The sequence below is a fragment of the Zonotrichia leucophrys genome, chromosome 2, assembly GCF_028769735.1.
Source record: "Zonotrichia leucophrys gambelii isolate GWCS_2022_RI chromosome 2, RI_Zleu_2.0, whole genome shotgun sequence".
Taxonomy (NCBI): Eukaryota; Metazoa; Chordata; class Aves; order Passeriformes; family Passerellidae; genus Zonotrichia; species Zonotrichia leucophrys.
Window position 1 is genome coordinate 56,390,094 of NC_088171.1, and position 13,956 is coordinate 56,404,049.

A 13,956-nucleotide genomic window follows, 5' to 3' on the forward strand; every position below is an offset into this window, starting at 1 on the left:
AATCCATCCTTTTCAAAACTCAGCAAAAAGATGGGGAGGGAAATGGAACTAGCAGGATACTTAACTGCTTTGCACTCAAGATGTGGATTGAAGCATGAATTCAGGTACCTGAACCATATGATCACTTCTTTTGTTGTTCATGTTGTCATCAAGAATCACCAGTAGCATATAAATATATCATGACTTACCCAGAAAAAATAAAATATTGTTAATGAGAAATTAATTGTTAAAAATTTAAAAATACCTAAAATTTGTAATAGTGGGGGTTTGGAACAGTAGTAATTGTAACCTGAATTACAATGTGCCTTAGGAAGGATCAAGGACTTTGTTGTTTTCTTGGCTACCTGCAGCACTAATTTCATAAATGAAGTACTAAAAGAATTAGGGAAATAGGTAAGCTACTCATTTCCACATTTTATTCATGTATCTTGGGTTGGAAATGGAAGATGCGGTTTGGGGTGTGTATTCTATTGCCATCTGTTAGAGGTGAAGCAGTTATCTTCTGTTAATTTGGACACCTGTTAAAACCAGGTGGGACAGTTTTTCTTTATCTCTTCCACAACCAATCCTCCCTCCAGAAAATATCTTCTGTTAATGGACCATTGAGTCTTACTGCATGACTGATAAAATTACATCATCCCATTGTGAAATGCTCCACCCAGAGGGAGGAGCCAGGAATTCCTACCTGGATATAATCTGAGATTTGAAACACTAGAGTCAGCCTTTCCACTGGATTCCCAGGGGAAGACCAGGCCCATCTTCACCACCACTGGATCTTCAGAAGAAAACTACACCCTTCTACAGGATGCCTGCTTTCAAAAGAACCGTATCTGTCACTTCAGGATGACTGCAGCCACCATTTAATCAGACTACTACCACCACCCTGACTGACAGTGAGTCAGGTCATATTCTGACTCTGTCAGTGTTGTTTTGTATTACTGCATTTTTATTTCACCTTTATTTTTTCCCTAATAAAGAACTATTATTCCTACTCCCATATCTTTGCCTAAGAGCCCCCAGTTTCAAAATTATAATAATTCAGAAGGAGGGAGTTTACATTCTTTATTTCAAGGGAGCCTCCTGCTTTCATTAGCTGACACCTGTCTTTTCAAACCAAGACAAATTTTGGCACCCAACGTGAGTCTTGAGGGCACTGAGAGAAAAAGGGTAGAAAAAGGAATAACAGTTCTTAAATATATAATTTTTGTGTGCTGGACATAGAGACATAGAAGGCTCTTTAGGTGTCATTATGTGGTCTAGCTTACCCTGGTAAGGGTACGTGGTCATGACTATATTTCTCCCATTTGCAGGGAGAAATATCAAAACATGGTCCTATAACTAAGGCTACTGTGGCTGTTATCCAGTTTATGGGTTAATAAGGTGAGAAAATCATGGATTTTTAACTTCCTCTGGAAGGCGAGCACATCACACACTAAGTGTATTTTTCAAGAGTTACTACAATAATGGTACTTACTGTGACTAAATTACAGTGGGGCAAATTTTCTCCCAACCCTTCAAACAGCTCTTTGGGTCTGCCCCACCAGTTTTCAATGATATCATGCAGTGCCTGGTGTTTCTGATATGCCCATTCTATTTAGCATTCAGAGATAAGGGAAGATTGACTTGGATAACCACTTTGATATCTACCCCAGAAAATAGGGGTGCTGCCCCAGAGACTAGGGATGCTGCTTTACTGCATGACCCTGCCCCACAGCCTGCCTTAGAAATTAACCACCCAGACTGGGTGGGGGTTCTGGTGAAGGAGATAGCCAGGTGCTGAAGGAGTAAATTTCCCCAGATGGTGAGAAGCCCTCCCCCTGCCTCAAAGAGGGAGAGTCTAATAGTGCAGCAGTGAAACCCACAGATGTTACAACTGTCCAGGTTCCAGACGAACTGCAAGGGCAGTCACAGCCAGCAGCAGTCACCCCTGTGGAAATGAGGAAGTCTAAAATGAAATCAGAGCATCCAGATAAGGACAAGAAAGGAGGGCCTTCACAAGCCACAGGAGAGTCAGAGATTGTGATTATCTCAGAGTCCTTGCCACATGAAAGTCTCTGTAATCTGCACAAAGACGTTGTACAACAGGGATGTGAGGCATATACAACCTGGTTACTTCAGGTCTGGGATCTTAGGGGTACAGGCGTGCAACTGGAAGGTGGTGAGGCCACCATCAGGCCAGGAATTCAGGGTCCTTGACCCAGGACTCAGGTATGAATCAGATATTCTTAGGGGAACCAGGGTCCCTTTCCTTCTGGGAGCAGCTTTTAATGAGTGTAAGAGAGAGGTTTGTCCCCAGAGAGAAAGTGCAGGAGTATCATCATAGAATGCACTGCAAGACCCTTGAGGAAGGGATCCAACAGCTGAGAGAAGAGGCAGTACTGAAAGTACACTTTGGGAAGGATGCACAGCGTGATAAAGACACTGTCAAGGTCAGGAGCACAGGGCAAATGTTTTGAAGTCTGGCAAATCTAGGGTCATCTCAATACATCACTTTCATTGCAATGATTAATGCCAATAACGACTGAGAGACAGTGTGTTCTGTCACCAACAAGCTTAGAAATTAGGAGATTATGATCAGTGGCCCAATGCAGGCTCATGTCTCTGCCATGGTTAAGGAATTCAAAGAGGAGTTTAAAAAGGAGATGAGGGAGGAGGTGAGAAAAATTAATGCAGCACCAGTGCAACTCATAGGCCCCAAAGTCAGAGCCAAACATCCCCCAGCTAGAGAGAGGGTACACTCCGCAAGCTGACCTCTAGTTCTTCCTGCACGACCATAGGGAAGACATGGGAAGGTGGGATGGGAAACCTACTTCTGTCCTGGCAACATGGGTTTTCCTCAACTCAAGGAGGAAAACACTAACCGAGGGAGTTCCACAAAAGTGAAGGTAGCCTCAGCCTCCCATGACTGAGCTACTGGGTATGATCAGTCAGATCCCCGTGAAGGTATGTATGCCCAGGAAAGAAATAATAACTGGGGCTTCAGGTGCCCTACCTCTAGCCAGGAAGAGGCACAGGAAAACTGAGACTTTTGGATGGTATGGATCTGACAGCCTAGCACATCAGGGCCACAAAAATATGAAGCGTTAGTTGATACTGGTGCTCAGTGTACGCTAATGCCATGTGGGGGCAGAACTTCTTTCCATTGCCAGAGTTATGGGGGGATCACAGAAATTGACTCTGTTAGAAGCCAGGGTGAGCCTGACTAGGAAGGAGTGGCAGAAACATCCTATTGTGGCCCCATGTATTCTGGGCATAGACTTCCTCCTCAATAGCTATTACAAAGACCCAAAGGGACTCAGGTGGACTTTTAAAATAACTGCTGTAGAAGCCGAGGACATTAAGCAATTAAACACCTTACTGGGACTATCAGAAAACCCATTTGCAGCAGGACTTGTGGAGGTGGAAGAGCAACAAGTACCAATTCCCACCTTGACTGTGCACTGCTGGCAGTATCTGACGAATCAAGATGCTGCGATCCCCATCCACAAAATGATTCATGAGCTGGAGAGCCAAGGGTTTGTCAGAAAGGCCCAATCACTCCTCAACAGTCCCATTTGGCCTGTGTGCAAGTTTGGAGATTGACTGTAGACTATCATGACTTGAATGAAGTGACTTCACTGCTGAGCGCTGTCATGCCAGACATGCTGGAACTTCATACAAGCTCAAGTCCAAGGCAGCAAAGTGGTATGCCAATATTGATGTTACTAATGCGATTTTCTCCATTTCTCTGGCCACAGAGTGCAGGCTTCAGTTTGCCTTCAACTGAAGGGGTGTGCAGTACACCTGGAACCAACTGGCCCAGGGGTGGAAACACAGCCCCACCATCTGCCATGGACTGATCCCAGCTGCAGTGGAAAAGGGTGAGGCTCCAGAACACCTGCAGTCAATCAATGAAATCATTATGTGGGAGAACACACCAGCAGAAGTGTTTGAGAAAGAAGAGAAAATCATCCAGATTCTGCTGGAAGTCAGCTTCGCCATCAAGAAGAGCAAAAATGAAAGGACCTGCCTGAGAGATCAAGTTCCTGGGAGTAAAGTGGAAAGACAGACACCATCAGATTCTCACTGAAGTCATCAACAAGATCACTGCGATGTCTCCACCAACCAACACCAACAGGCTTTCCTGGGTGCCATAGGTTTTTGAAGAATGCACATTCCTGAATACAGCTCAATTGTGAGCCCTCTCCACCTGGTTACCTGCAAGAAGAATGATTTCCAGTGGGGCCCTGAGCAGCAATAAGCCTTTGCCCAGATCAAGCAGGAGACTGCTCATGCAGTAGCCCTTGGCCCAGTCAGGTCGGGACCAGAGTGAAGAATGTGCTCGACTCCACAGCTGGGAACCATGGCTTGTCCTGGAGCCTTTGGCAGAAGGTGCTTGGGGAGATTTGAGGCTGACCACTGGGATTCTGGAGCTGAAGTTATAGAGGTCTGAAATCAACTACACTCCCACAGAAAAGGAAATGTTGGCTGCCCATGAAGGAGTTCAAGTGGCCTCAGAGGTGATTGGCACAGAAGCACAGCTCCTCCTGGCACCCCAACTACCCATGCTGGTGTAGATGGTTAAAGGAAAGATTTCCTGTACCCACCATGCCACCTACAATCACATGGAGCAAGTGGATTGCCCACATCACATACCACACCCATACTGGAAACCCGAATCACCCTGGGATTTTGGAAATAATTGCAAACTGGCTGGAAGGTGAAAACTTTAGTTTCACTGACAAAAAGGAGCAAGAACAAGTGATATGGGCTGAAGAAGCTCTATCATACAACCATCTACCAGCAGAGGAAACACACTACACTCTTTTCAGTGATAGTTCCTGTGAAGCAAAAGTGGAAAGCAACCGTATGGAGCCCTACACAAGTTGCACAAGCTACCAAAGGAGAAGGTAGATCAAATCAACTTACGGAACTCAAGGCCATTCACTGGTCCTGGACATGAAAGAAGGAAAGAAGGGAAGAAGGAAAGAAGGAAAGAAAGATAGAAGTGGCCAAAGCTATACCTTTATACCAATTTGTGGATGGCAGACAATGCTCTATGAAGCTAGCTGGAAAGGTGGAAAAAGGTCAACTGGCAGCATAGAGGGAAACAAATATGGGCTGCTGATGAATGGAAAGACATTACCATTCTGGTAGAGAAGCTACCTGTAGAAGTCTGTTGTGTGGGCGCCCATGTCCCCAAGAGTCGGGCTAATGAGAAGCACCAAATCAAAGAGCAAATAGATCAGGCTACAAAGATAGAGGTGTCAAAGATAGACTTAGATTGGCAACATAAGGGAGAGTTGTTCCTAGCCCAGTGGGCCCATGATGCCTCAGGTCATCACTACCTATAAGTGAGCATGAGACTGAGGGGTGGATCTAACCATGGACAGTATTTCTCAGGTTATCCATGACTGTGAGATGTGTGCTGAAATCAAGCAGGCCAAGCAAGTGAAGCCCATATGGCGGTGGTCCAAATATAAGTATGGGGAGGCCTGGCAGATTGACTACATCTCACTGCCCCAGACATGCCAGGGCAAGAACTACGTGCTGACCATGGTAGAAGCCAACACTGGATAGACCTACCCTGTGCCTCACACTACTGCCCAGAACACCATCTTAGGCCTAGAAAAGCAAGTGCTGTAGAGACATCTCAGACACCCCTGAGATGATCGAGTCGGACAACGGGACCCATTTCAAGAAAAGTCTTATCAACACCTTAACCAAAGAACATGATGTTGAATGGATATATCATATCCCTTATTTTGCGCCAGCTGCCAGGAAAGTTGAACAGTGCAACAGACTACTTAAGACTATCCTGAAGGCGCTTGATGGGGTGTCAGGATCTGTCCTAGTGGACAGATGACCTGATGGTTCATAGGAATGATCTCAGAGTGCAAAAAACCAACACAGTACAAGGGGGTTTGCCATGATAATCAAATCAAATGCAGTTTTATTGAAATAACCACAGCAAAAAGGCGATAGAGGGATTAAGGGAGAGAAAAAGATAGAGAAAGAGAGAGAAAGAGAGAGAGAGAGGGGATATAGCTACCAACGCAGAGATGAAGTCCTTTGGTCCAGTCCAGCCGAGGGTCCACCTGCTATGCTGGGGAGATCTCAAAGGCTCTAGCTAACTCAGAGGTTTTTATTACTGAAAATTGTGAGGGGGGGGGAACAGATACAATAGGGGACAGATGTAACAGGTAGTCTATGTTCTCAGCAGTAAATGAGCTTGATAGATGTAACAGGTAGTCTATGTTCTCAGCAGTAAATGAGAGACATTGTTTTCTTGCTCCAGTGGTCACAAACTGCAGGCAAACATCTTGCTTTGGTCGGCTTGCCTCCCCCACACACCTCCCCCGGGTTGGGAGTTTCAGTCCCAGTCCTTGGAAGGAGCAGAGTGGCCTTTTAGGAGTTTCATGTCTCAGTCCTTAGTGGAGAAGCTTCTTACATCTCAGTCTGTCTGTCACAGTGGTTGTAAAACAGGTGAGGGTCTTCGGTGGGAGACCACCCGAAACTCAGGAGAAGTCCAGCCAGGCCGAGAGGTGGGGCAGCTTCCAGAGCTGCTATTGTTGCAAACGGGGCATGGTGCCCTCTTCTTAGCATAAAGCAAACACACTTGTGAAAACAACAGCTTAACACTTGAAAGCTTAACACTGAGCTTTCAAGTCTCAGGGCCCGTGGCGTGTGACTTTTCTCCTTCAGAGCCAGCTATAGAGGGGGGGTCTTCTCTTCAGTGGTCTCCCAAGGACAATCATGAGGCAGATGAGGGAAAATTCTGACAGACTCTCACATGGGGGAACTTTTAGAAATTGGGAAATTAACTTAGCAAAAGTCACCTGGATGGTCAACACCCAAGGGTCCATCAATTGAGCCCGTCCTGCCCAGTCTGAACTCTTGCACACAGTACATTGAGACAAAGTTCCTGTGTTACACATGAAAGGTATTTTAGGAAAGATTGGATTACTCCCATCTCAGGCAAAGGCAAATCCCATCCATGGGATTGTTCTTGCTCTAGGACTTGGTTACACTTGGGTAATGCAGAAAGATGGAGAAGCCCATTGTGTACTACAGGGAAACCTAGTCTAAAGTGAGAACTATGTGTAAGGTTCCATGGGTAAAGTTTATTGATTTGGGTATGATGCAGATGGTACTAGAATAAGGGGTGGATAATGGGTTGGATCTTGGGTTGGAAATGGAAGATGAGGTTTGGGGTGTGTATTCTATTGCCATCTGTTAGAGGTGAAGCAGTTATCTTCTGTTAATTTGGACACCTGTTACAACCAGGTGGGACAGTTTTCCTTATCTCTTCCACACCCAATCCTCCCTCCAGAAAATATCTTCTGTTAATGGACCATTGAGTCTTACTGCATGACTGATAAAATTACATCATCCCATTGTGAAATGCTCCACCCAGAGGGAGGAGCCAGGCATTCCTACCTGAATCTGAGATTTGAAACACTAGAGTCAGCCTTTCCACTGGATTCCCAGGGGAGCAGCTTTCTTTTCCACTGGATTCCCAGAGGAAGACCAAGCCCATCTTCACCACCACTGGATCTTCAGAAGAAAACTACACCCTTCTACAGGATCACTGCTTTCAAAAGAACCATATCTGTCACTTCAGGATGACTGCAGCCACCATTTAATCAGACTACTACCACCACCCTGACTGACAGTGAGTCAGGTCATATTCTGACTCTGTCAGTGTTGTTTTGTATTACTGCATTTTTATTTCCCCTTTATTTTTTCCCTAATAAAGAACTGTTATTCCTACTCCCATATCTTTGCCTAAGAGCCCCTAATTTCAAAATTATAATAATTCGGAGGGAGGGAGTTTACATTCTTTATTTCAAGGGAGCCTCCTGCTTTCATTAGCTGACATCTGGCCTTTCAAACCAAGACATCATACAATTTAGATTTTCCTTCATCTCATAACCTTATGTTCACAGACCTCTTCAGTCTGCATTTCCCGACATTCAGATCAGACCCATATTAATTTCTGTCAAACTATATACTGAAGTAGAAAATATTTTAGTCTTTATTTTCTCTCTCTCTTTTTTTTTAATATTAAAAAATGTGGGAAAAGCATCCAGATCTCTTTTATTGTCAGCAAGAAAAAATTGGCCAAGCACTAAGGAGAGGGAATTCACAGCAACACATTGATTTTGTAAGTAAGGGAGGTTCAAGGTTATTGGTATTATTGCTGTTTCTTCTTTGAGAGAGTTCTTCTTTGAAGGTGAACTTTAAGTTTTATTGAAATATACTAGGAATTTGACTTCAATATCACACTACTCCTCTTATAAAACAAGTCTTAATGAATTTATGTTCTGATTTGCCAGAATTTCTTTCCAATGTTTAAATAGGTTCCTTTCATTGCATGCTATATTGAGGGTCTTGGGTCAGGAATTAATGTATAATTCAGTTTTCCCTTTCTAGTATTTGCCCATCCTTCTTTCAAGGTATAATTTTTTACTGTCATTTACAGTGTGGTCATCTATATTCACTGAAGCAGAGATTCCACATAAATCTTCTCTTGCCTGCTTGACTCTGCTTGTGTTTCTGCTCAGGTTTCATTGATTTCATTGTGGAACCCACCTTTACTGTGCTGACTGACATGACAGAGAAAATTGTGACTCCGCTAATTGATGAAGCTTCCCTCTCTGACCTGTCTGGATTTAGGCGTTCCAGGTGAATAACCTTGCACTCTGTCCCTTCCCTCCATGAGTTGCCATTGCAATCAACTGCCATGATTTCCCCCCTCTTCACTGTATGTCTTTCTTGTGGCTTAAGGACCCATATCTGCATTGTCAACACTGCAGCTCACCTCATGAGGTAACGTTGTGCAGGGAAAGTGCAGCCTGGAGGAGGTCCAAGAGGGAGGAGGGTGGCATCAGCCTGAGTCATACCTTCTAAGGCAAGAAGCACAAATGGTTGTAGCCAGGCACTCAGATACACTCTCAGTGCTCTCTTAGTCACTGTCAGAGAGAAGGTAATGAGAGTAATTGGGAGGAACTTGTTTCTCCACGCCTAGAAGTATGAATGGGATTGAAACAGAAATGATAGCTGGAAAGAATAAGCACAATTTTGTGACAGTATTTAGGTTATGCAAATGTGCAAAATTCACCTGGAGTTTAGGTGTAGGAAGTCTTGGACCATTCAACCTGTACTGCTGTTTTAGAGATATTACTCTTTTAGTAGTTTAATCGACAAGGCATATCTTTGAATTCAAATGCCACGTGGCTAGTGATCCCTAGAGCAGGGCTATCAATTCAGGATTTGCTCTCCCAGGTGACTTTCCTCTTGGGCAAACAAAGACCAAACACTAATATCTTTCTATGTCAGTAATCTTGCTGTCTTTGTTAAAATGTTCACAATAAAGCATCAAAAGTCAACTGTAGGATCTGTAACAGAAATGAATGCCTAAGCCTCAGGTGAGATTTACCTGTGCCTAATACCTGCCATTGGTGAAATTTAGGAGACTTCTTCTGTGACATATTTGATTTCTAGAATTGGCTGACTCTCCAGTAATATTTAGGGAGTGGAGATACACAAAAAAAGTAGTTAAAGCACTTAGTGAGAATGAAAAAATAAGATGGGGAAAAGCAGCCCTTTATTTCTAATACTGGCTCAGGTTGTACTCTTTACTTTAACATTGGTTATCCCAGGGTGGGAGAGATGAGAAGGATAAGGGATTCAAGCTTAGATTTTAGGGTAGCTCTGTTATCTGACTTTCAACCATTATTTCTTCTTAGCTGTATTTGAGTGTATGGGATGCTAATTTTGTTCTGTGTTTTGTGATATTGTGTCCTAGTTTGAATAGCATTAGTCACTCTGAAGTAAAAAGATCAAGTGTCAAGAGCACTGGGTCTGAAGGAAGTGCCTCACTCAACTGCTCCATACTCACTGAGGACTTCAAATGTTTTAAAGCCACCTGGACAGAGGTGGTGCAGCAGAACAGGGAGAAATGGAAAGCACAAGCCACCAAAGGTAACAGCCAGGCTTCTTAGTGAAAGAATAAAATTCTGTTGACCTCTTCTTTCTCAAACTCATCTTCAGTCTGACCATTCTCAAACTGCTAGTTTGAAAGAATCCACCTATCTTAGTCAAAGAATAAAATTCTGTTGACCTCTTCTTTCTCAAACTCATCTTCGGTCTGACCATTCTCAAACTGCTAGTTTGAAAGAATCCACCTATTGAGTTCAATAACCTACTCTGAATCCAGAAAGATAGGAACATTGTGATTCATCTGTGCCTTATATTCTTCTTATGCTGTGTAAATGTACATAACAAGGAGAATGTGAACAATGGGAAGAGAAAAAAATTTAAAGGGAATTCCCCTAAAGTCACAGATCAGACTAAGTGGGTGTAAAAATAGTTGGAATGGTATTTGTAAATCTAGATTTATCTATATTTATAGATAAATACAGATATAGATAAATATAAAATATATGTAGATAAAAATTAATAAATATATTTATATATTTATATATTTATTAATTGCTCAGGTTGCAAAGGGATGGTACTTTTAAAGATAGATGGTAGTTGGGGGATAGATCAGAGGAGAAGGACAGAATAATCTCTATTCACAGCTGGTTTCGTATTTCTGGTGATAATTTGAAAAATTAATTAGGAAGCAAGCTGAAACTGTGTGTGATGTCATTGGTCTGGGAAGGACTGCTAATATTTCAGAATATGAGGGCTGTGTTGGTTGAAGGTTGACTAGGGTTCAATACTGTCATGAAACTGAAAAACATCTGACCAACATCCTACCACTACTGAAAAACACCAAACAACAAATCAAAGCAACACTCCCCACATACACACACTAAAAATCCCCCCAAAAGACTTTGCTTCTAGGACCCCTTTGGCATTCTTCTCACCTTTTCAGCAGTGACAATGTCCTCAGTGTTATTCTGTGTCCAGTTTTGGCCACTGCAGTTGAAAAAAACATATAAACCAGTTGTAGACAATGCAGAGTACAGCAATGAAAATTATGATAAGTTGTTTATATCTAAGAAAGTGTAGAGCTGAAAGCAGTTTTTTGAAGACTACTGCAGCTGCAAAATAAGGAAACTATTTTTTATTCAAATATCCTGGACCATTAAGAGGAGAAACAAGTGGCAGGTTATTATAGACATTATTATAATGTCTAATAAGTTAGCAAATCTCTATTATTTGAGATCTTTCGGAAATACTGAGAGCCATCTTTTGAGAATTATTTAGGTATAAATTTCCCTCAGCTCAAGGGTATGAATGATTGTGCAAGGTATCTTAGAGCCCCTAGGTGATTTAGACCAGATTTGGAGCATAAAAAAAAAGAAGGAATAGGTCACTGTTTTTTCTTTTCTCCATGAAACTGTGATAGAATTTATTCTCTGATCTGAATGGTTGTTGCTCAATCCCTTATTTAATGGAGTTGTTTTATTTCATATAAATGGAAGGAGTTTGATTTTAATGTAATATGTGACTGTGATTTAGGGATTTGGCACAGTTCTCCAAAGTGTCAGAGCAGATTTTTTTCTCTCCAATTGAAAGATCTGTCTTAAAATTCAGGAAATCATTTATGATTCAAAACAATTTTTCCTTTGTGATTAAAACATGCCATTAAGGAAAAACTCTTCATGGGCATTTCATGAAGATGAAAACAAAAGCATAATTTAAAATCTATTTCCCAGGGAATTTTTTTTTTTGGTTTTTTAGTTTTGGTGCTTTTTTTGTGTGTGGGGGGTTTTTTTTCCCTGATGTGTGTTTTGGGGTATTTTTTTGCTTGTTTTTGTTTTGTTGTGGGTTTTTTGTTTGGTTGTTTTTGTTTCTTTTTTTTGTTTTATTTAATATCTAGCAGTTCCCTATGGACCAAATTAAAGCTAACCAAAAAAGCAAAGCATGTAACATGTTCAGTGCCTTGCTATATAAAAGTGATAAGTGAATGAAGTTACAATACAGACAACTAGTTTTAAGAATTTAATTTCACTATATATTTTCTTGACTAAGCATAAACAATATAAAAATCATAAGACAGACTTGTGAGGGACTTTTACATAATTTCTGTGTTTCTAGGTACATTTAGCAGTACAAGCACGCATATTTTTTATATCCTGAAAGTTATACAAACATATAGCCCAGAATATCTTTGTATGGGCTAAGGACTAATTAACTGGTTTTGCACTCTACTTGCCCTCAGTATCTTGGCTCAGCTGCTATTTTCTATTGACTTGAAGCAAGTTTTCTGCATCACCTTCCGTGCCTGTCTTGTAGCAAGGCCTACCACACAGCAGGGGCTTAAATTGCTGACCCTTGACAAACTGGTGTCTTGCAGTCAAGATGCATTGCCAACAAAAACAATTACTGTTAAGAGAATACAGAAATATTTACTGTTTGTTGACAGCAAATAGTCATTTGGGATCAGAAAGGAAGGAACCTATTAGTGCTATTTTTGTAGCTAATACTATAATAAATTATTTGTAAAATACTGCATTCCCTTTGGTAATGGCATTGTCCCTAGAAGCCTCAGTGAGCTGTTTTTAACCTATGATATTTATAAAAATTTCTCATACTGTGTGATAAAATTGAGATCATTACTGATTGGGTTTTTTTGCCTAAATGGTCATCATGAAAGAGCAACAAACAAAAGAACTGACAAAACAAACACTCTAATGTACAAAGCACCATTTAGATAAAGTATTTTCTGACATTACTTTTGACAACAGACACTTATCCAATGGTGTTGTAGCAAGCCCAATTCTCTTGAGACAAAGTTCTGTAGTTCAGGTACAGAATAAACCTTTTTTTTTCAGATCTCCAAATGAGAGGAATGCTTCTGTATGCCATGAGACCCTGAGATTAGCTCAGTTGTTTAGAGCAGAGCTTGACCTCTGAATGGCTCATTCACTTAAGAGTTGGATTCTATGGATCCCTTTGAACTCAGAATATTCTGTGAAATCTGTGAGATGTCCCTACAGCCCTCAGTAGCTAGTATCTCTTTTTGCCATTCAAGAATTTTGGGTTCGCCTTTTCAAGGTGAACTTTAAATGGGAAGAAAAGGACATACGCATAAAATACATTTAGGACAACCAGGGCTGTCCCTGAAAACAAGTTGTTTTCAGAATATTTTGTTAAATGTCCTCTTATGTTCTTCTTCCACTGTCAGATCAGCTCCTATATTTATCTAAGTGAATTTTTTGCATGTGAAAAGCTGAAGTAGATTTAGATACGTGAGTTGTTCTTGTCAAATTGACTGATAGCTGTGACTTCTTTCCTTGCTTGGCTGCTCTCTTTGCTGAAGATGCAGAAGAAAAGGCTAAGAGAGAAGCAGAGGAAAATGCTTATCAGGGAACAGATGAAAAGGGAAGAGATGAACATGATGCGAAGCCAGGTGAAGATGTCACAGAAGCAAAGACAGAAAAGAGCAAAGAACCAAATCCTGGGGAAAGCAAAAGGACAGATTCCAGTAAGAATCCTGTAAATGGCACTTGGCAAAGTAGTATGAGCAAACATGAAGCCTATCAAGGGAAAAATGCAGCTAGGACAGATAAGAAAATGGATCCTCATCATACTGTGGGAGAAGAGAAACAGCATGTCCAGAATGGTGAGTTCTCTTCTTCTACTTCTCCTCTTCTACTTCAAAGCATAAATCCAGCCCTAAAACCAGTAACTCACTTTAGTGATAAGGGAACCTGATAACCTGAAAAAGCATTCCTGGACCCAGAGTCTCTTCCTGAACATAGGCATAGTCACCTACATACGGGAATCAGAAACCTAAATTAAATTCCAAGTAGTGTTCTTCTGTAGATGGGGTTCACCATCCTTACCTGGAAAAAGGAAAAATTAGTTTTCTCATGGAACTGAAGTAGCCTCTTATGATACAGAGCATGGAAAGCTAAAACAAATAACCTGCTTCAATGAACATTGTCATTGCTTGAGTAACTGATAGGAGAAGCCAAAGTTGTCTTCTAAACTCATTTTAAAGCCAATTAAATA

The 13,956-nt window shown here is 41.6% G+C and overlaps 1 protein-coding gene across 1 annotated transcript in view; it reads left to right on the plus strand.

Annotated features, from left to right (window-relative positions):
* PDE1C (phosphodiesterase 1C) overlaps nt 1–13,956 on the plus strand; it is a 247,407-nt gene that overhangs the window by 215,171 nt on the left and 18,280 nt on the right. The window contains exons 14-16 of the mRNA XM_064703189.1: nt 8,547–8,667; nt 9,791–9,966; nt 13,268–13,564. Of these exons, the coding sequence (XP_064559259.1) occupies nt 8,547–8,667; nt 9,791–9,966; nt 13,268–13,564 (594 nt within the window). The remainder of the gene's footprint in view (nt 1–8,546; nt 8,668–9,790; nt 9,967–13,267; nt 13,565–13,956) is intronic.